The 18,900-nt window shown below is 43.5% G+C and overlaps 2 protein-coding genes across 3 annotated transcripts in view; both read right to left on the bottom strand.

The window, feature by feature from the left end:
• The window catches only part of LOC140069439 (female protein-like), a 53,653-nt gene extending 34,753 nt beyond the window's left edge, over window positions 1-18,900 (bottom strand). Inside the window, exons 1-3 of one of the 2 annotated variants that reach the window (XM_072115139.1) lie at window positions 18,707-18,787; window positions 16,643-16,698; window positions 12,235-13,303 (exon numbers count right to left, since the gene is read on the bottom strand). In XM_072115139.1, coding sequence (XP_071971240.1) covers window positions 12,690-13,303; window positions 16,643-16,697 — 669 coding nt within the window. In that variant the 5' untranslated portion in view covers window position 16,698; window positions 18,707-18,787 and the 3' untranslated portion in view covers window positions 12,235-12,689. Of the gene's footprint in view, window positions 1-12,234; window positions 13,304-16,642; window positions 16,699-18,706 lie in introns of those variants that run through there. The other variant, XM_072115140.1, reaches the window with a different exon arrangement.
• LOC140069436 (C-reactive protein-like) lies at window positions 1,910-9,399 on the bottom strand. The gene is made up of 3 exons (XM_072115137.1): window positions 9,367-9,399; window positions 5,187-5,242; window positions 1,910-2,996 (listed from the first exon to the last, which is right to left on the bottom strand). The coding sequence occupies exons 2-3, from the start codon at window positions 5,239-5,241 to the stop codon at window positions 2,380-2,382; spliced, it is 672 nt and encodes a 223-aa protein (XP_071971238.1). The 5' UTR covers window position 5,242; window positions 9,367-9,399; the 3' UTR covers window positions 1,910-2,379.

The following is an 18,900-nucleotide window of genomic DNA, read 5'->3' on the forward strand; positions in this document are numbered from 1 at the left end:
TGTCAATATTTAAAAACCCAATATTCTTAGTAGGGTCTTTTCTGCTAGGTGGTTGATCCAGGGCTAAAAGAGAAACCCAAACCCACTTGACAGTAGAGATTCTAGTCAATTTGTTTTAAAACTAACAATACTGACTTCTCCGGAATGTTAGGGCCTACTGAGGCTTAGCTACAGGGGTAGCAGCCATAGTAGCTACTATGGGGCCCACAGTGTCAGGGGGCCTCAACATCTGGAATGTATATGCTGTATGTGTGTATATGCTGTATGTCTGTATGTGCCTGTGGTATGTGTGTATATTCTGTATGTGTGTGTATATGTCATGTGTATAAGCTGTATGCCTGTGTATATGTTACTATGTTTATGCGTTGCAAGTATGTACATATGCATAGCTCCCAACCGTCCCGATTTTGACGGGACTTTCCCGTTTTTCGTACCCCTGCCCCGCGTCACGGGCAGCTATGATATTGTCACGGATTTCCCCCCCAGGTCCCGCTGTGTCCCGGCGCTGTGTCCGCATAGTAAATACTTTGAAAGTCTGAACTCACAGTACAGAATGGCTTCTACAGACATCGGGCAGGGAATCCTTTTCAGAGAAGTGTCAGGCTTAGCGCAGAGCAGGGACCACGTCATCAGCTTCAGATCACCATCTGTCCATATATGGTCACTGCATCTCCTAGGGTTCCCCAGAGCAGACATCGGGAGGGAATCCTTTTCAGAGAAGTGTCGGCTTAGTGGAGAGAGCAGGGACCACGTCATCAGCTTCAGATCAGCATCTGTCCATATATGGTCACTGCATCTCCTAGGGTTCCCCAGAGCAGACATCGGGAGGGAATCCTTTTCAGAGAAGTGTCGGCTTAGCGGAGAGCAGGGACCACGTCATCAGCTCAGATCTCTATCTGTCCATATATGGTCTCCAGGTCTTCCCCAGACACAAGCTCTTTATATAATTAAATTGCATAAAGTTTTGGCCAGGCTGAGATTCGAACCTGGGACCCTGTGCACCATAGACAGGAGCCTTAACTAACTGAGCTATAAGCCCAGTGATACAGAGCTGAGGATTTCTGGTAACTAAGACATGTTATCTGCCAGTGTTACACTGTGACACAGACTAATGCCCTGATATATAGAGAGGGATCTTCTCAGAGATTATTATTGTAATTATTGAGACTATTATTATTATTATTATTATAAATTTTATTATTATGGAGATGATTATTAATAATGGTAAAAATAATAATAATCATCTCAATAATAATAATAATAATAATAATAATAATAATAATAGTCTCAATAATTACAATAATCTGAGAAGATCCCTCCCTATATACCAAGGCAGTATATAGTTCTTAGTTACCAAAATTCTCCACTTGTTAATCACTGAGGTTATAGCTCAGTGGGTTGAGGCGCAGTGTTATTATTGTACATGGACACTGCAGGTTCTGGGTTCAAATCCCAATAAGGATAATTTTTTTTTTTTTTTTAATTATGATTTTTATTATTTTTAATATGGCTAAAATTTGGGGCGTGATTGGGGGTGTGGCTTAGGGGGATCGCCGCGGCACGCGTAGCGTGCCGCCATTTTGTCCCTCTTTCCTTTTCCCAAATGTTGGGAGGTATGCATATGGTGTGTATATGTTGTGTGTGATTGTTGCTCACATGAGTAGGAGTATACAAAAATGTATGAAAATCATTGGGGCAGATTTACTTACCTGGTCCATTCGAGATTCAGCAGCGTGTTCTCTGCGGTGGATTCAGGTCTTCTGGCGATTCACTAAGGCAGTTCCTCCGACGTCCACCAGGTGTCGCTGCTGCGCTGAAGTCCGCTGAGGTCCCCCGGAGTTCACGATCCATTCCTGGGTGAAGGTAAGCGCGTGTCCAGCGACACTTTTTTTTTTTTTAAATGCGGCGGTTTCTCCGAATACGTCGGGTTTTCGTTCGGCCACACCCCCGATTTCCGTCTCGTGCATGCCAGCGCTGATGCGCCACAATCCGATCGCGTGTGCCAAAATCCCGGGGCAATTCAGGGAAAATCGGCGCAAATCAGAAATATTTGGATAACACGTCGGGAAAACGTGGATCAGGCCCTTAGTAAATGACCCCCTATGCGTCCTAGCCTCTCGTAGTTATACCCCTGGCCTACAGAAAATATCCAAACTGTGCTGGAAAGAGTAAGGCCGAATTCACACGACCATATCGGGACGTATGTACGGCCCCAGGGGCATACGTTTGTGTGAATCCAGCCTAAGAAAGGTTCCAAAGAGTTGACGTGGAGGTGAACAGTTCCCATGAGATGTAAGAAAACCAAAGAAAAGCACCTTAACTTTCCTTGTTGGGGTCAGGAGTCTATAGTTTACATTTTTGTCAGCCATTCAGATATATCTACAATGGTTTAATCCATGGTTTATACAAGAAGACATCTCCATACACCTCATAGTCCACAGACTCCCAGTTAATGATATTTGCTCTCATTCTTTTCCATTTAGTAATGTACATTGATTCCATCTCCTCGGGGGGAAGTGCCCGATCCCACATGTTAACCTTTCTAATTTCCCCCACAAAAGAAGGTTCTCCTACAGAGAAACCAGGAACAGCAGAGACAATGTTCTCCCCAAGGACTGCAGAAACATCTGAGTCTATGAAGAAACCTGCTTTTAAGACCCTCCTTGGGTAGAGAATCCCATTGACCATGAAATGGATGACCCCGGTGCTGGATTTCCAGGACACACAGATGTGTTTCCACGTCATGGTCTCATCGCTGTTCTTGTAGTAGACCTGATCTTTGTCGATATCAATGGAGTAATAACCTTGGGTTTGGAAAAGGTGGAACTGGGGCTTGGAATCTTTAACCAGTTTGAAGAGGGAGTCTTTATGGACATAGTCCGTGTAGGTCTCCAAACAGACGGTCATATTCCCCAGTGGTTTGGTGACGGTGGGCTTCAATACCACTTTTGATGTGTCACTGTTTTTCGAAAACAGGAAAGATGCACCTTGCAGATCTACAAGACAATGAAAGAAGAATGGATGTGTTGGGGCACAAATGGGGGTAATACTTCTCTAAGTTGGAACCACGTTGGAATCCTGTACATGGGGCACCATGGGAACATTATATCTGTGGGGGTCTCTATTATTATTATAACAGAAAGAAGGAAAGGGAGAAGCGCTTCATGTGTCAAGTCGATGGTGAAGGCAAATTCAGTGGGGCAGATTTACTCACCCGGTCCTGTCGCGAACCCGCGGTACATTGTCCGGCGCGATTCACTAACATCGTGCGCCCGACTTCCTGCATGTGTTGCTGCTGCGCCGAGGTCCGCCGGAGGTCACCTGCTTCTTCCTGGTGCATGTGAGTGCGTAATCTTTCAACACAAATCCTTTTTTAAATTCTGCTGTTTTTCTGAATCTGTTGGGTTGTCCGACGGCAACGCACCCCCGATTTCTGTCGTGTGCAAGCCGGCGCCGATGCGCCACAATCCGATCGTGTGCGCCATAAACCCGGGGCAATTCGGCACAAATCATGGAATCATGGTCCGTGGACCCTTAGTAAATGAGCCCCAGCGACTTTTTTTTTCTGCATGTAAAAACCTCAGTGTGAACATACCCAAACCCTACATGACCACCGCACTCACAGAATAAGACTTGTGTGATGATAAATGGATGCAATAAATGTTCATTAGGGAGTGAAAAACTGCATTCCTGATAAAAGAGCTAACGGACTAGTGCTCAGCTGTGGGTAACATATTCCTACTGCACAATAGATGTATAGATAGGAGACAGATTAAAAAAAAATCCTGATGAAGTCCACTATAGGTGACGAAACGCGTGGGATGCCACAGCCTCTTACACTGGGGTTCCCTCCTGCGTCCTCACCTATCCCCTGATGGTTTCATGATTTTTGACTGCGATATTTGCATCTTTGGATTTAGGTGGAAGTGTCTTACAGCATTACGATTGTTATCTATATACAGGAGGTGTGTCCCGTATATATATATATTGTTGTGTATGTCAGGCAATATGTGGACACACTGATAGGGTATGGAGTCCACATGATTTGTGGTGCTTTTTTGCACCTTTTTATGGTTTTTAATGATTGCATGTTGTGTCTAAATCTAATAATAACATGTTGTCGTATACTTTTTGGCTATACACACATTATTTGTTGTAATTTATTATAGATAGATAGATAGATAGATAGATAGATAGATAGATAGATAGATAGATATGAGATAGATAGATAGATAGATAGATAGATAGATAGATAGATAGATAGGAAATAGATAGACAGATAGATAGATAGATAGATAGATAGATAGATAGATAGGAGATAGATAGATAGATAGATAGATAGATAGATAGATAGATACATAGATAGATAGATAGATAGATAGATAGACAATAGGTAGACTAATAGAAACCCATGTACAAGGACATAACTAAAGGGGCAGCAGCCATAACAACTGCTAAGGGGCCCACAGTGTCAGGGGGCCCCAGCATCTGAGGTATTGGGTGTGTATATGCTGTATGTTTGTATATGATATTGCATGTATGTGATGTGTATTTGGTGTATATGCTGTATGTCTGTGTATGTAATGTATGTGTGTATATGCTGTATGTATGTATACATGGCGTGTATATACTGTGTGTGTTTGTAACTCATGTGTAAGCATACAAATATGTATATTTTACTTAAGGTGGGGGGGGGGCATTCTGAAGCCTGCTATATGGCTTTGCCTTTCCTAGTTATGTCCCTGCCTATGTATCAGATAAATAGATAGACAGACGAATAGATAGATAGATAGATAAATAATAGATAGATAGATAGATAGATATGAGATAGATAGATAGATAGATAGATAGATATGAGATAGATAGATAGATAGATAGATAGATAGATAGATAGATAGATAGATATGAGATAGATAGATAGATAGATAGATCGATAGATAGATAGATAGATAGATAGATAGATAGATAGATATGAGATAGATAGATATGAGATAGATAGATAGATAGATAGATAGATAGATAGATATGAGGTAGATAGATAGATAGATAGATAGATAGATAGATATGAGATAGATAGATAGATAGATATGAGATAGATAGATAGATAGATAGATAGATAGATAGATAGATAGATAGATAGATAGATAGATATATAGATAGATATTGCAGTGTAGTCAGTAACTCACTCTCTTTGGCACAACATCCAGTGATGACCATAAGGAGCAGAGCCGGGATCTTCATCCTGTACAGAACAAAGATAAGACAATATAGATTTCTATACATCACCAGCATCACTCATACTCCAAACCCCCATAGTCACTACCATCACTCATACTCCAAATCCCCATAGTCACCACCATCACTCATACTCCAAATCCCCATACTCACCAGCATCACTCATTCTCCAATTCCCCATAGTCACCAGCATCACTCATACTCCAATTCACCATAGTCACCACCATCACTCATACTCCAATTCCCCATAGTCACCACCATCACTCATACTCCAATTCCCCATAGTCACCACCATCACTCATACTCCAAGCCCCCATAGTCACCAGCATCACTCATACTCCAATTCCCCATAGTCACCAGCATCACTCATACTCCAAATCCCCATAGTCACCACCATCACTCATACTCCAATTCCCCATAGTCACCACCATCACTCATACTCCAAACCCCCATAGTCACCAGCATCACTCATACTCCAAATCCCCATAGTCACCACCATCACTCATACTCCAAATCCCCATAGTCACCAGCATCACTCATACTCCAATTCCCCATAGTCACCACCATCACTCATACTCCAATTCCCCATAGTCACCACCATCACTCATACTCCAATTCCCCATAGTCACCACCATCACTCATACTCCAAACCCCCATAGTCACCAGCATCACTCATACTCCAAATCCCCATAGTCACCAGCATCACTCATACTCCAATTCCCCATAGTCACCAGCATCACTCATACTCCAATTCCCCATAGTCACCAGCATCACTCATACTCCAATTCCCCATAGTCACCACCATCACTCATACTCCAAACCCCCATAGTCACCAGCATCACTCATACTCCAAATCCCCATAGTCAACACTATCACTCATACTCCAAATCCCCATAGTCACCAGCATCACTCATACTCCAATTCCCCATAGTCACCAGCATCACTCATACTCCAATTCCCCATAGTCACCAGCATCACTCATACTCCAATTCCCCATAGTCACCACCATCACTCATACTCCAAACCCCCATAGTCACCAGCATCACTCATACTCCAAATCCCCATAGTCACCAGCATCACTCATACTCCAAACCCCCATAGTCACCCCCATCACTCATACTCCAAATCCCCATAGTCACCAGCATCACTCATATTCCAAATCCCCATAGTCACCAGCATCACTCATACTCCAAATCCTCATAGTCACCAGCATCACTCATACTCCAAATCCTCATAGTCACCAGCATCACTCATACTCCAAATCCCCATAGTCACCAGCATCACTCCTAATCCAAATCCCCATAGTCACCACCATCACTCATACTCCAAATCCCCATAGTCACCAGCATCACTCATACTCCAATTCCCCATAGTCACCACCATCACTCATACTCCAATTCCCCATAGTCACCACCATCACTCATACTCCAATTCCCCATAGTCACCACCATCACTCATACTCCAATTCCCCATAGTCACCACCATCACTCATACTCCAAATCCCCATAGTCACCACCATCACTCATACTCCAAACCCCCATAGTCACCACCATCACTCATACTCCAAACCCCCATAGTCACCACCATCACTCCTACTCCAAATCCCCATAGTCACCACCATCACTCATACTCCAAACCCCCATAGTCACCACCATCACTCCTACTCCAAACCCCCATAGTCACCAGCATCACTCATACTCCAAACCCCCATAGTCGCCAGCATCACTCATACTCCAAGCCCCCATAGTCACCAGCATCACTCTTACTCCAAGCCCCCATAGTCACCAGCATCACTCATACTCCAAGCCCCCATACTCACCAGCATCACTCATACTCCAAGCCCCCATAGTCACCAGCATCACTCATACTCCAGACCCCCATAGTCACCAGCATCACTCATACTCCAAATCCCCATAGTCACCAGCATCACTCATACTCCAAGCCCCCATAGTCACCAGCATCACTCATACTCCAAGCCCCCATAGTCACCAGCATCAATCATACTCCAAATTCCCATAGTCACCAGCATCACTCATACTCCAAATTCCCATAGTCACCAGCATCACTCATACTCCAAATTCCCATAATCACCAGCATCACTCATACTCCAAATCCCCATAGTCACCAGCATCACTCATACTCCAAATTCCCATAATCACCAGCATCACTCATACTCCAAATCCCCATAGTCACCACCATCACTCATACTCCAATTCCCCATAGTCACCAGCATCAATCATACTCCAAATCCCCATAGTCATCTCCATCACTCATACTCCAAATACCCATAGTCACCTCCATCACTCATACTCCAAAACCCCATAGTCACCTCCATCACTCATACTCCAAATCCCCATAGTCACCAGCATCACTCATACTCCAATTCCCCATACTCACCAGCATCACTCATCCTCCAGATCCCCATAGTCACCAGCATCACTCATACTCCAATTTCCCATAGGCACCAGCATCACTCATCCTCCAAACCCCCATAGTCACCAGCATCACTCATACTCCAAGCCCCCATAGTCACCAGCATCACTCATTCTCCAAATCCACATAGTCACCAGCATCACTCATACTCCAAACCCCCATAGTTACCAGCATCACTCATACTCCAAACCCCCATAGTCACCAGCATCACTCATACTCCAAACCCCCATAGTCACCAGCATCACTCATACTCCAAGCCCCCATAGTCACCACCATCACTCATACTCCAAACCCCCATAGTCACCACCATCACTCATACTCCAAACCCCCATAGTCACCAGCATCACTCATACTCCAAACCCCCATAGTCACCAGCATCACTCATACTCCAAGCCCCCATAGTCACCACCATCACTCATCCTCCAGATCCCCATAGTCACCACCATCACTCATACTCCAAATCCCCATAGTCACCAGCATCACTCATACTCCAAACCCCCATAGTCACCAGCATCACTCATACTCCAAACCTCCATAGTCGCCAGCATCACTCAGACTCCAAATCCCCATAGTCACCAGCATCACTCATACTCCAAATCCCCGTAGTCACCACCATCACTCATACTCCAAATCCTCATAGTCAGCAGCATCACTCATACTCCAAACCCCAATAATCACCAGAATCACTCATACTCCAGACCCCCATAGTCACCAGCATCACTCATACTCCAAATCATCATAGTCACCAGCATCACCCATACTCCAAACCCCCATAGTCACCAGCATCACTCATACTCCAAATCCCCATAGTCACCAGCATCACTCATACTCCAAACCCCCATAGTCACCAGCATCACTCATACTCCAAACCCCCATAGTCACCAGCATCACTCATACTCCAAACCCCCATAGTCACCAGCATCACTCATACTCCAAACCCCCATAGTCACCAGCATCACTCATACTCCAAACCCCCATAGTCACCAGCATCACTCATACTCCAAACCCCCATAGTCACCAGCATCACTCATACTCCAAACCCCCATAGTCACCAGCATCACTCATACTCCAAACCCCCATAGTCACCAGCATCACTCATACTCCAAACCCCCATAGTCACCAGCATCACTCATACTCCAAACCCCCATAGTCACCAGCATCACTCATACTCCAAACCCCCATAGTCACCAGCATCACTCATACTCCAAACCCCCATAGTCACCAGCATCACTCATACTCCAAACCCCCATAGTCACCAGCATCACTCATACTCCAAACCCCCATAGTCACCAGCATCACTCATACTCCAAACCCCCATAGTCACCAGCATCACTCATACTCCAAACCCCCATAGTCACCAGCATCACTCATACTCCAAACCCCCATAGTCACCAGCATCACTCATACTCCAAACCCCCATAATCACCAGCATCACTCATAAGTACACACTCCTGGGGGCTCTGGATGGGGTACGGTAGTGATCATAATGGAGGGTGGAAGGCATTTATTTGGATTTCATGACAGGAAACAGGGTGACTATAGGACTGGGTTTGGGGTGGGGAAAAGGGGGCAAACTGTGAACTTGTACAGGACCCTCTCTCTTAAAAAGCCCTCAGGAATCCGGGCTGCCAGGACCCCAATCCCCATGAAGTTCATGATGTTTTATCTATCTTTTATATATATAAAGTTTTTACTTACTTGTGTTCAGGCCTCTGCAGTTCCTCCTCCAGTGTGTAATGAGGTTTGTGTAATAGATGAGTTGTTCTTATACCTTTTATATACATTCTTGCAACACCCGACCCCATGACCCCTTAGGCCACACCCCTTCAGATGTTTTTTGATTTCCTAGCCATTTTTAAAACTACACAATTTCTAGACATTTCCTGGAAAACAATTGTGACGTAGCCTGACCTGGACGTCCGCTGGTAGAGTCGTCCATACATAGATTGTGGAAAAGCTTTAATAGTAAACGATCAGGGTGTACAGTCATGGCTGTTATCTAGGGAGACACCCATCAGCACCAGGAGGTGTTCTATTCCTCTACAGCTCCCCCGCAGGAGAGAAAAGGCATTACACTGTTCCCTTTTAAATGTATAAATTGTCTTTGTGTAAGGTCCTCCAAAGCAAGAATTGCTTTTTTATCTTTAGCTAATGATGTTAACCCTCTCTCTTCTGGTGTAAAATATTTTCTTTATTGGCCACCCCTTTACATAAAACACAATTTTCTATCAAAGACATTGGGAGATTTACTTAATTAAACGCACCCGAATTCAGTTTGCCCCTAAACCCCTCTTTATAAATTTTGCATTACATTTATAGGTAGTTTTACTTCCTTTTTTATGGTTTGCCGTCAAAGGGCAGGGCTTATCGTGTAAGGGCGGGGCTCATAGTATTAGGGCAGGGCCCTTTCATAGTAAAAGGATGGGGCTCAACCTTACAGGGGAGTGGCTTATGACTAACAATTAGCCATAATTCTACCAGAAATGGGTGGAAGAGTCTTGGTACAAAGTAAGCCAACTAAAGAAGGAATCTGTCAGAAGGATTTGACTACACAAAGTAATTAATTGCTGGAGGGCAGTCTGGGAGATTCAGTTTCCATCCCTGTGTCATGACTACAGTAGTCCTTCAGAGGGGAGGGGTTATGGAGCAACTCAATGCAAAAATCGCACAGCACAGCAGGGTGAGGACAATCCCCCAGTCCTTCATCTACAATACTACAATCCACATGCAGGACGCATTATCAAAGTCTGGACCTCCACTTCGAACATGGACATAAATCCCTGAGACAGCCCCCCATAATCACTAGCCTCTACATCTTGCTCTCAATCATCGAGTGAGCACTCATATGTTTAAATGAATGTATCACAAATGAAAATGTTTATACAGGCGGTCCCCTACTTAAGAACACCCGACTTACAGACGACCCCTAGTTACAAACGGACTTCTCGATTTTCTTAATTTACTGTACTTTTACCCTGGGCTACAATAAACAGCTGTAACAATTACCAAATGTGTCTGTAATGTAGATTTATTGATAATCCTGGTTCTTATGACAACCGAACATTTTCAAAAATCCAATTGTCACAGAGACTCAAAAAATTTTGACTGGGGCTACAATTATAAAGTATACGGTTCTGACTTACATACAAATTCAACTTAAGAACAAGCCTACAGAACCGATCTTGTATCTAACCCGGGGACTCCCTGTTTATGGCTCTAAAAAAAATAACCTGCTTATACTCACCTGCTCCCGTTCACTCTGTTTATCTGAGCGGTCAATGTGCGACCCTTTAAACGGACTTCAAATGAATTCAGCGCACACGTATGTATTGTGAGTTTCTATAGTTTTTTAGTATCTTCAGTATAAGTACATAAGTAAGACATAAGTGCATAAATCTCTGAGTAATAGTATGACACCGTTCACATGGTGTTAAACATATAATTTGGCATATTATCCGTCAAGTCCATAGGTGATAGCAGTTAATGGTATTCCACAGCTGGTTGGATATATAAGTTACTTGATCATATATAGCTACTAGTACAGCTGAAAACTGCCAACAACTCACATGTGGTGACATCTCATGGGGACTTCTCACCTCCACCAACTCCAGCTCTTTGCATCCCATACGAGACATCGCTCTACTGTTTCCGGCACAGTTTGGTGATCCTGGTAAGACATGCTCCACTCATCTGTAGATGGTGTAAGGTAATGTCAAACCCATCCTGTGACGTTTTGGGGTAACACCCCCTTCATCTGACATGTCCAGCTCTCTCCTCTGCCGTCTCCAGTTACACATGGACACTTGTCTTCACTCCCCCCTTCATTTATTAAATTTCGACCCTTTAAAGGGAACTTTTTACCATTTTACTTTCCTTCACCTGGGAATATTTCTTAAACCCCTCCCCCCACCATCACGACCAATGGCAAGCAATCAGTGTCAATATTTAAAAACCCAATATTCTTAGTAGGGTCTTTTCTGCTTGGTGGTTGGTCCTGGGCTAAAAGAGAAAACCCAAACCCACTTGACAGTAGAGATTCTAGTCAATTTGTGTTAAAACTAACAATACTGACTTCTCCGGAATGTTAGGGCCTACTGAGGCTCAACTACAGGGGTAGCAGCCATAGCAGCTACTATGGGGCCCACAGTGTCAGGGGGCCTCAACATCTGGAGTGTATATGCTGTATGTGTGTATATGCTGTATGTCTCTATGTGCCTGTGGTATGTGTGTATATTCTGTATGTGTGTGTATATGTCATGTGTATAAGCTGTATGCCTGTGTATATGTTACTATGTTTATGTGTTGCAAGTATGTACATATGGTGTGTATATGTTGTGTGTGATTGTTGCTCACATGCGTAGGAGTATACAAAAATGTATGAAAATCATTGGGGCAGATTTACTTACCCGGTCCATTCGAGATCCAGCAGCGCGTTCTCTGCGGTGGATTCAGGTCTTCTTGCGATTCACTAAGGCAGTTCCTCCGACGTCCACCAGGTGTCGCTGCTGCGCTGAAGTCCGCTGAGGTCCTGGGTGAAGGTAAGAGCGTGTCCAGCGACACTTTTTTTTTTAAATGCGGCGGTTTCCCCGATTTCCGTCGCGTGCATGCCAGCGCTGATGCGCCACAATCCGATCGCGTGTGCCAAAATCCCGGGGCAATTCAGGGAAAATCGGCGCAAATCAGAAATATTTGGATAACACGTCGGGAAAACGTGGATCAGGCCCTTAGTAAATGACCCCCTATGCGTCCTAGCCTCTCGTAGTTATACCCCTGGCCTACAGAAAATATCCAAACTGTGCTGGAAAGAGTAAGGCCGAATTCACACGACCATATCGGGACGTATGTACGGCCCCAGGGGCATACGTTTGTGTGAATCCAGCCTAAGAAAGGTTCCAAAGAGTTGACGTGGAGGTGAACAGTTCCCATGAGATGTAAGAAAACCAAAGAAAAGCACCTTAACTTGCCTTGTTGGGGTCAGGAGTCTATAGTTAACATTTTTGTCAGCCATTTAGATATATCCACTATGCATTAATCCATGGTTTATACAAGAAGACATCTCCATACACCTCATAGTCCACAGACTCCCAGTTAAGGACGTTTGCTCTCATTCTTTTCCATTTACTAATGTACATTGATTCCATCTCCTCGGGGGGAAGTGCCCCATCATCCATGTTAACTTTTTTAATTTCCCCCATAAAAGAAGGTTCTCCTACAGAGAAACCAGTAACAGCAGAGGCAATGTTCTGCCCAAGGACTGCAGAAACATCTGAGTCTATGAGGAAACCTGGTTTTAAGACCCTCCTTGGGTAGAGAATCCCATTGACCATGAAATGGATGACCCCGGTGCTGGATTTCCAGGACACACAGATGTGTTTCCACGTCATGGTCTCATCGCTGTTCTTGTAGTAGACATGATCTTTGTCGATATCAATGGAGTAATAACCTTGGGTTTGGTAAAGGTGGAACTGGGGCCTGGAATCTTTAACCAGTTTGAAGAGGGAGTCTTTATGGACATAGTCCGTGTAGGTCTCCAAACAGACGGTCATATTCCCCAGCGGTTTGGTGATGGTGGGCTTCAATACCACTTTTGATGTGCCCCTGTTTTTCGAAAACAGGAAAGATGCACCTTGCAGATCTACACGACAATGAAAGAAGAATGGATGTGTTGGGGCACAAATGGGGGTAATACTTCTCTAAGTTGGAACCACGTTGGAATCCTGTACATGGGGCACCATGGGAACATTATATCTGTGGGGGTTTCTATTATTATTATAACAGAAGGAAGGAAAGGGAAAGGGAGAAGCGCTTCATGTGTCAAGTCGATGGTGAAGGCAAATTCAGTCGGGCAGATTTACTTACCCGGTCCAGTCGCAATCCCGTGGGGCGTTGTCCGATGAGGATTCACTTCCTGCAGGTGTTGCTGCTGCGCCAAGGTCCGCCGGAGGTCACCTGCTTCTTCCTGGTGCATGTGAGTGCGTAATCTTGCAACACAAATCCTTTTTTAAATTCCGCTGTTTTTCCGAATCCGTTGGGTTGTCCGACGGCAACGCCCCCCCCCCCCCCCCCCCCCCCGGATTTCTGTCGTGTGCATGCCAAAGCCGATGCGCCACAATCCGATCGTGTGCGCCATAAACCCCAGGGCAATTCGGCACAAATCATGGAATCATGGTCCGTGGACCCTTAGTAAATGAGCCCCAGCGACTTTTTTTTTTCTGCATGTAAAAACCTCAGTGTGAACATACCCAAACCCTACATGACCACCGCACTCACAGAATAAGACTTGTGTGATGATAAATGGATGCAACAAATGTTCATTAGGGAGTGAAAAACTGCATTCCTGATAAAAGAGCTAACGGACTAGTGCTCAGCTGTGGGTAACATATTCCTACTGCACAATAGATGTATAGATAGGAGACAGATTAAAAAAAAATCCTGATGAAGTCCACTATAGGTGACGAAACGCGTGGGATGCCACAGCCTCATACACTGGGGTTCCCTCCTGCCTCCTCACCTATCCCCTGATGGTTTCATGATTTTTGACTGCGATATTTGCATCTTTGGATTTAGGTGGAAGTGTCTTACAGCATTACGATTGTTATCTATATACAGGAGGTGTGTCCCGTATATATATATATCGTTGTGTATGTCAGGCAATATGTGGACACACTGATAGGGTATGGAGTCCACATGATTTGTGGTGCTTTTTTGCACCTTTTTATGGTTTTTAATGATTGCATGTTGTGTCTAAATCTAATAATAACATGTTGTTGTATACTTTTTGGCTATACACACATTATTTGTTGTAATTTTTTATAGATAGATAGATAGATAGATAGATAGGAAATAGATAGATAGATAGATATGAGATAGATAGATAGATAGATAGATAGATAGATAGATAGATAGGAGATAGATATGAGATAGATAGATAGATATGAGATAGATATGAGATAGATATGAGATAGATAGATAGATAGATAGATAGATAGATAGATAGATAGCTATGAGATAGATAGATAGATAGATAGATAGATAGATAGATAGATAGATAGATAGGAAATAGATAGATAGATAGATAGATAGATAGATAGATAGATAGATATGAGATGGATAGATAGATAGATAGACAATAGGTAGACTAATAGAAACCCATGTACACGGACATAACTAAAGGGGCAGCAGCCATAACAACTGCTAAGGAGCCCACAGTGTCAGGGGGCCCCAGCATCTGAGGGATTGGGTGTGTATATGCTGTATGTTTGTATATGATATTGCATGTATGTGTGTGTATGTGATATGTATTTGGTGTATATGCTGTATGTTTGTATATGATATTGCATGTATGTGTGTGTATGTGATGTGTATTTGGTGTATATGCTGTATGTCTGTGTATGTGATGTATGTGTGTATATGCTGTATGTATGTATACATGGCGTGTATATACTGTAAAAATTATAAAAACACAGTGCAGCACACTTCCATACCACAGGAGCTAACACCACAGTCCGAGACCGATCCAACAAGTCCCACTTTAAACAATAAAAAAAGGAGTATAAAAACCCCTGACCGGAGCTCCCAATGATTCCAATACGGCTGTTGTTCAAAATTCCTTCAAAGATCTTCAATTATATTCTACCGATGAGGAAAGTTTGGCAACAAGATGTCGGTCACTATTCAGAACATCCTTAAGGTGCAGTTTTCTCCTTAAACTCACTCAACCGTGTGGTAGCAAAAACTAAAAGAGAAAGTAGGCACCAAATCGCATAGTACGTTCTTAAAGCCTTGGATTTTATTCCTAAAAGTTATACTCACAAGAGTATGTTTAAAATGCGCATAAAACAGTATACAAAACGGGACGCCAGCTCCACTCACTCGCCCGACCCTGGGTTTCGCCGTTCTCAGCTTCTTCCGGGGCTGAAGATTTTAAGAACGTACTATGCGATTTGGTGCCTACTTTCTCTTTTAGTTTTTGCTACCACACGGTTGAGTGAGTTTAAGGAGAAAACTGCACCTTAAGGGCGTTCTGAATAGTGACCGACATCTTGTTGCCAAACTTTCCTCATCAGTAGAATATAATTGAAGATCTTTGAAGGAATTTTGAACAACAGCCGTATTGGAATCATTGGGAGCTCCGGTCAGGGGTTTTTATACTCCTTTTTATAGTGTATATACTGTGTGTGTTTGTAACTCATGTGTAAGCATACAAATATGTATATTTTACTTAAGGTGGTGGTGGGGGGGCATTCTGAAGCCTGCTATATGGCTTTGCCTTTCCTAGTTATTCCCCTGCCTATATATCAGATAAATAGATAGACAGATGGATAGATAGATAGATAGATAGATATGAGATAGATAGATAGATGATAGATAGATAGATAGATAGATATGAGATAGATAGATAGATAGATAGATAGATAGATATGAGATAGATAGATAGATAGATAGACAGATAGATAGATATATAGATAGATAGATAGATATGAGATAGATATATAGATAGATAGATATGAGACAGATAGATAGATAGATAGATAGATAGATAGATAGATATGAGATAGATAGATAGATAGATAGACAGATAGATAGATAGATATGAGATAGATAGATAGAAGATAGATATGAGACAGATAGATAGATAGATAGATAGATAGATAGACAGATGATAGATAGATAGATAGATAGATAGATAGATAGATAGATAGATAGATAGAAGATAGATAGATAGATAGATAGATATGAGATAGATAGATAGATAGATAGATAGATAGATAGATAGATAGGAGATAGATAGATAGATAGATAGATAGATAGATAGATATGAGATAGATAGATAGATAGATAGATAGATAGATATGAGATAGATAGATAGAAGATAGATAGATAGATAGATAGATAGATAGATAGATAGATAGATAGATAGATAGAAAGATAGACAGATATATAGATAGATATTACAGTGTAGTGAGACACTTACTCTCTTTGGCACAACATCCAGTGATGACCATAAGGAGCAGAGCCGGGATCTTCATCCTGTACAGAACAAAGATAAGACAATAGAGATTTCTATACATCACCAGCATCACTCATACTCCAAACCCCCATAGTCACCAGCATCACTCATACTCCAAACCCCCATAGTCACCAGCATCACTCATACTCCAATTCCCCATAGTCACCAGCATCACTCATACTCCAATTCCCCATAGTCACCAGCATCACTCATACTCCAATTCCCCATAGTCACCACCATCACTCATACTCCAATTCCCCATAGTCACCAGCATCACTCATAGTCCAATTCCCCATAGTCACCAGCATCACTCATACTCCAATTCCCCATAGTCACCAGCATCACTCATACTCCAAATCCCCATAGTCACCAGCATCACTCATACTCCAAACCCCCATAGTCACCAGCATCACTCATACTCCAAACCCCCATAGTCACCACCATCACTCATACTCCAAACCCCCATAGTCACCAGCATCACTCATACTCCAAATCCCCATAGTCACCAGCATCACTCATACTCCAAACCCCCATAGTCACCAGCATCACTCATACTCCAAACCCCCATAGTCACCCCCATCACTCATACTCCAAATCCCCATAGTCACCACCATCACTCATACTCCAAATCCCCATAGTCACCACCATCACTCATACTCCAAACCCCCATAGTCACCAGCATCACTCATACTCCAAATCCCCATAGTCACCAGCATCACTCCTAATCCAAATCCCCATACTCACCAGCATCACTTATACTCCAAATCCCCATAGTCACCACCATCACTCATCCTCCAATTCCCCATAGTCACCAGCATCACTCATACTCCAAACCCCCATAGTCACCAGCATCACTCATACTCCAAATCCCCATAGTCACCAGCATCACTCATACTCCAAACCCCCATAGTCACCAGCATCACTCATACTCCAAATCCCCATAGTCACCAGCATCACTCATACTCCAAATCCCCATAGTCACCAGCATCACTCATACTCCAAATCCCCATAGTCACCAGCATCACTCATACTCCAAACCCCCATAGTCACCAGCATCACTCATACTCCAAACCCCCATAGTCACCCCCATCACTCATACTCCAAATCCCCATAGTCACCACCATCACTCATACTCCAAATCCCCATAGTCACCAGCATCACTCATACTCCAAACCCCCATAGTCACCACCATCACTCATACTCCAATTCCCCATAGTCACCAGCATCACTCATACTCCAAATCCCCATAGTCACCACCATCACTCATACTCCAAATCCCCATAGTCACCAGCATCACTCATACTCCAAATCCCCATAGTCACCAGCATCACTCATACTCCAAATCCCCATAGTCACCAGCATCACTCATACTCCAAACCCCCATAGTCACCACCATCACTCATACTCCAAATCCCCATAGTCACCACCATCACTCATACTCCAAACCCCCATAGTCACCAGCATCACTCTCATGAGCACACTCCTGGGGGCTTAGGATGGGGGATGGTAGTGATCTTAAAGGAGAGTTGGGGGCATTTTTCGGACCTCTTCTCAGTCAGCACTGACGTGTGCCTTCTGTACTGTAGCATGTTGCTCACCGCCGCCCCTCTCCATAGAACTATACAGCGCACGGCGCCACATTCCGGGAAAAGATAGAACATGTCCTATGTTCTCACGTGGTACAGAACGGTACGGTGCCATGCCGGCCATGGAGGATGTATATATGCAGTATATACGTCGGCCATATATACGTTCCCCATACGGCAGTGTGAATGCAGCGTAATTGTAGGACTGGATTGGGGGAGGAGGGACTGGGAACTTGTATAAGGAACTCCTAATAGGCCTTCAAGAATGGTGCTTCCAAGGACAACCGAAATTTGTACACTTTACTTTTTTCTATTTTAACACATCTTAATAGAAAGTACTAGAATCTACTCAATCTGTGCTCCCAAGACCCCGACCCCATAGAGTTCATCAAGCATACAGTACATGGAGTCATTGGGGACTATAGGAAATGTAATCACTTACTTGGATTCAGCCCTGATGGATTAGTCCGCAGTTCCTCCTCTGGTGTGTAATTTCTAAACTGTACTTATACCTTGTATATTTATTCTTGAGACACCCAACCCTCCGGCTCCTTAGACCACGCCCCTCCGGATGTTTTCCGATGTCGACCTATTTTTAAATCTACAGAATTTCTAGTCATTTCCTGGAGAGCTCAT

This window comes from Engystomops pustulosus, chromosome 7 (genome assembly GCF_040894005.1).
Source record: "Engystomops pustulosus chromosome 7, aEngPut4.maternal, whole genome shotgun sequence".
NCBI lineage: Eukaryota > Metazoa > Chordata > Amphibia > Anura > Leptodactylidae > Engystomops > Engystomops pustulosus.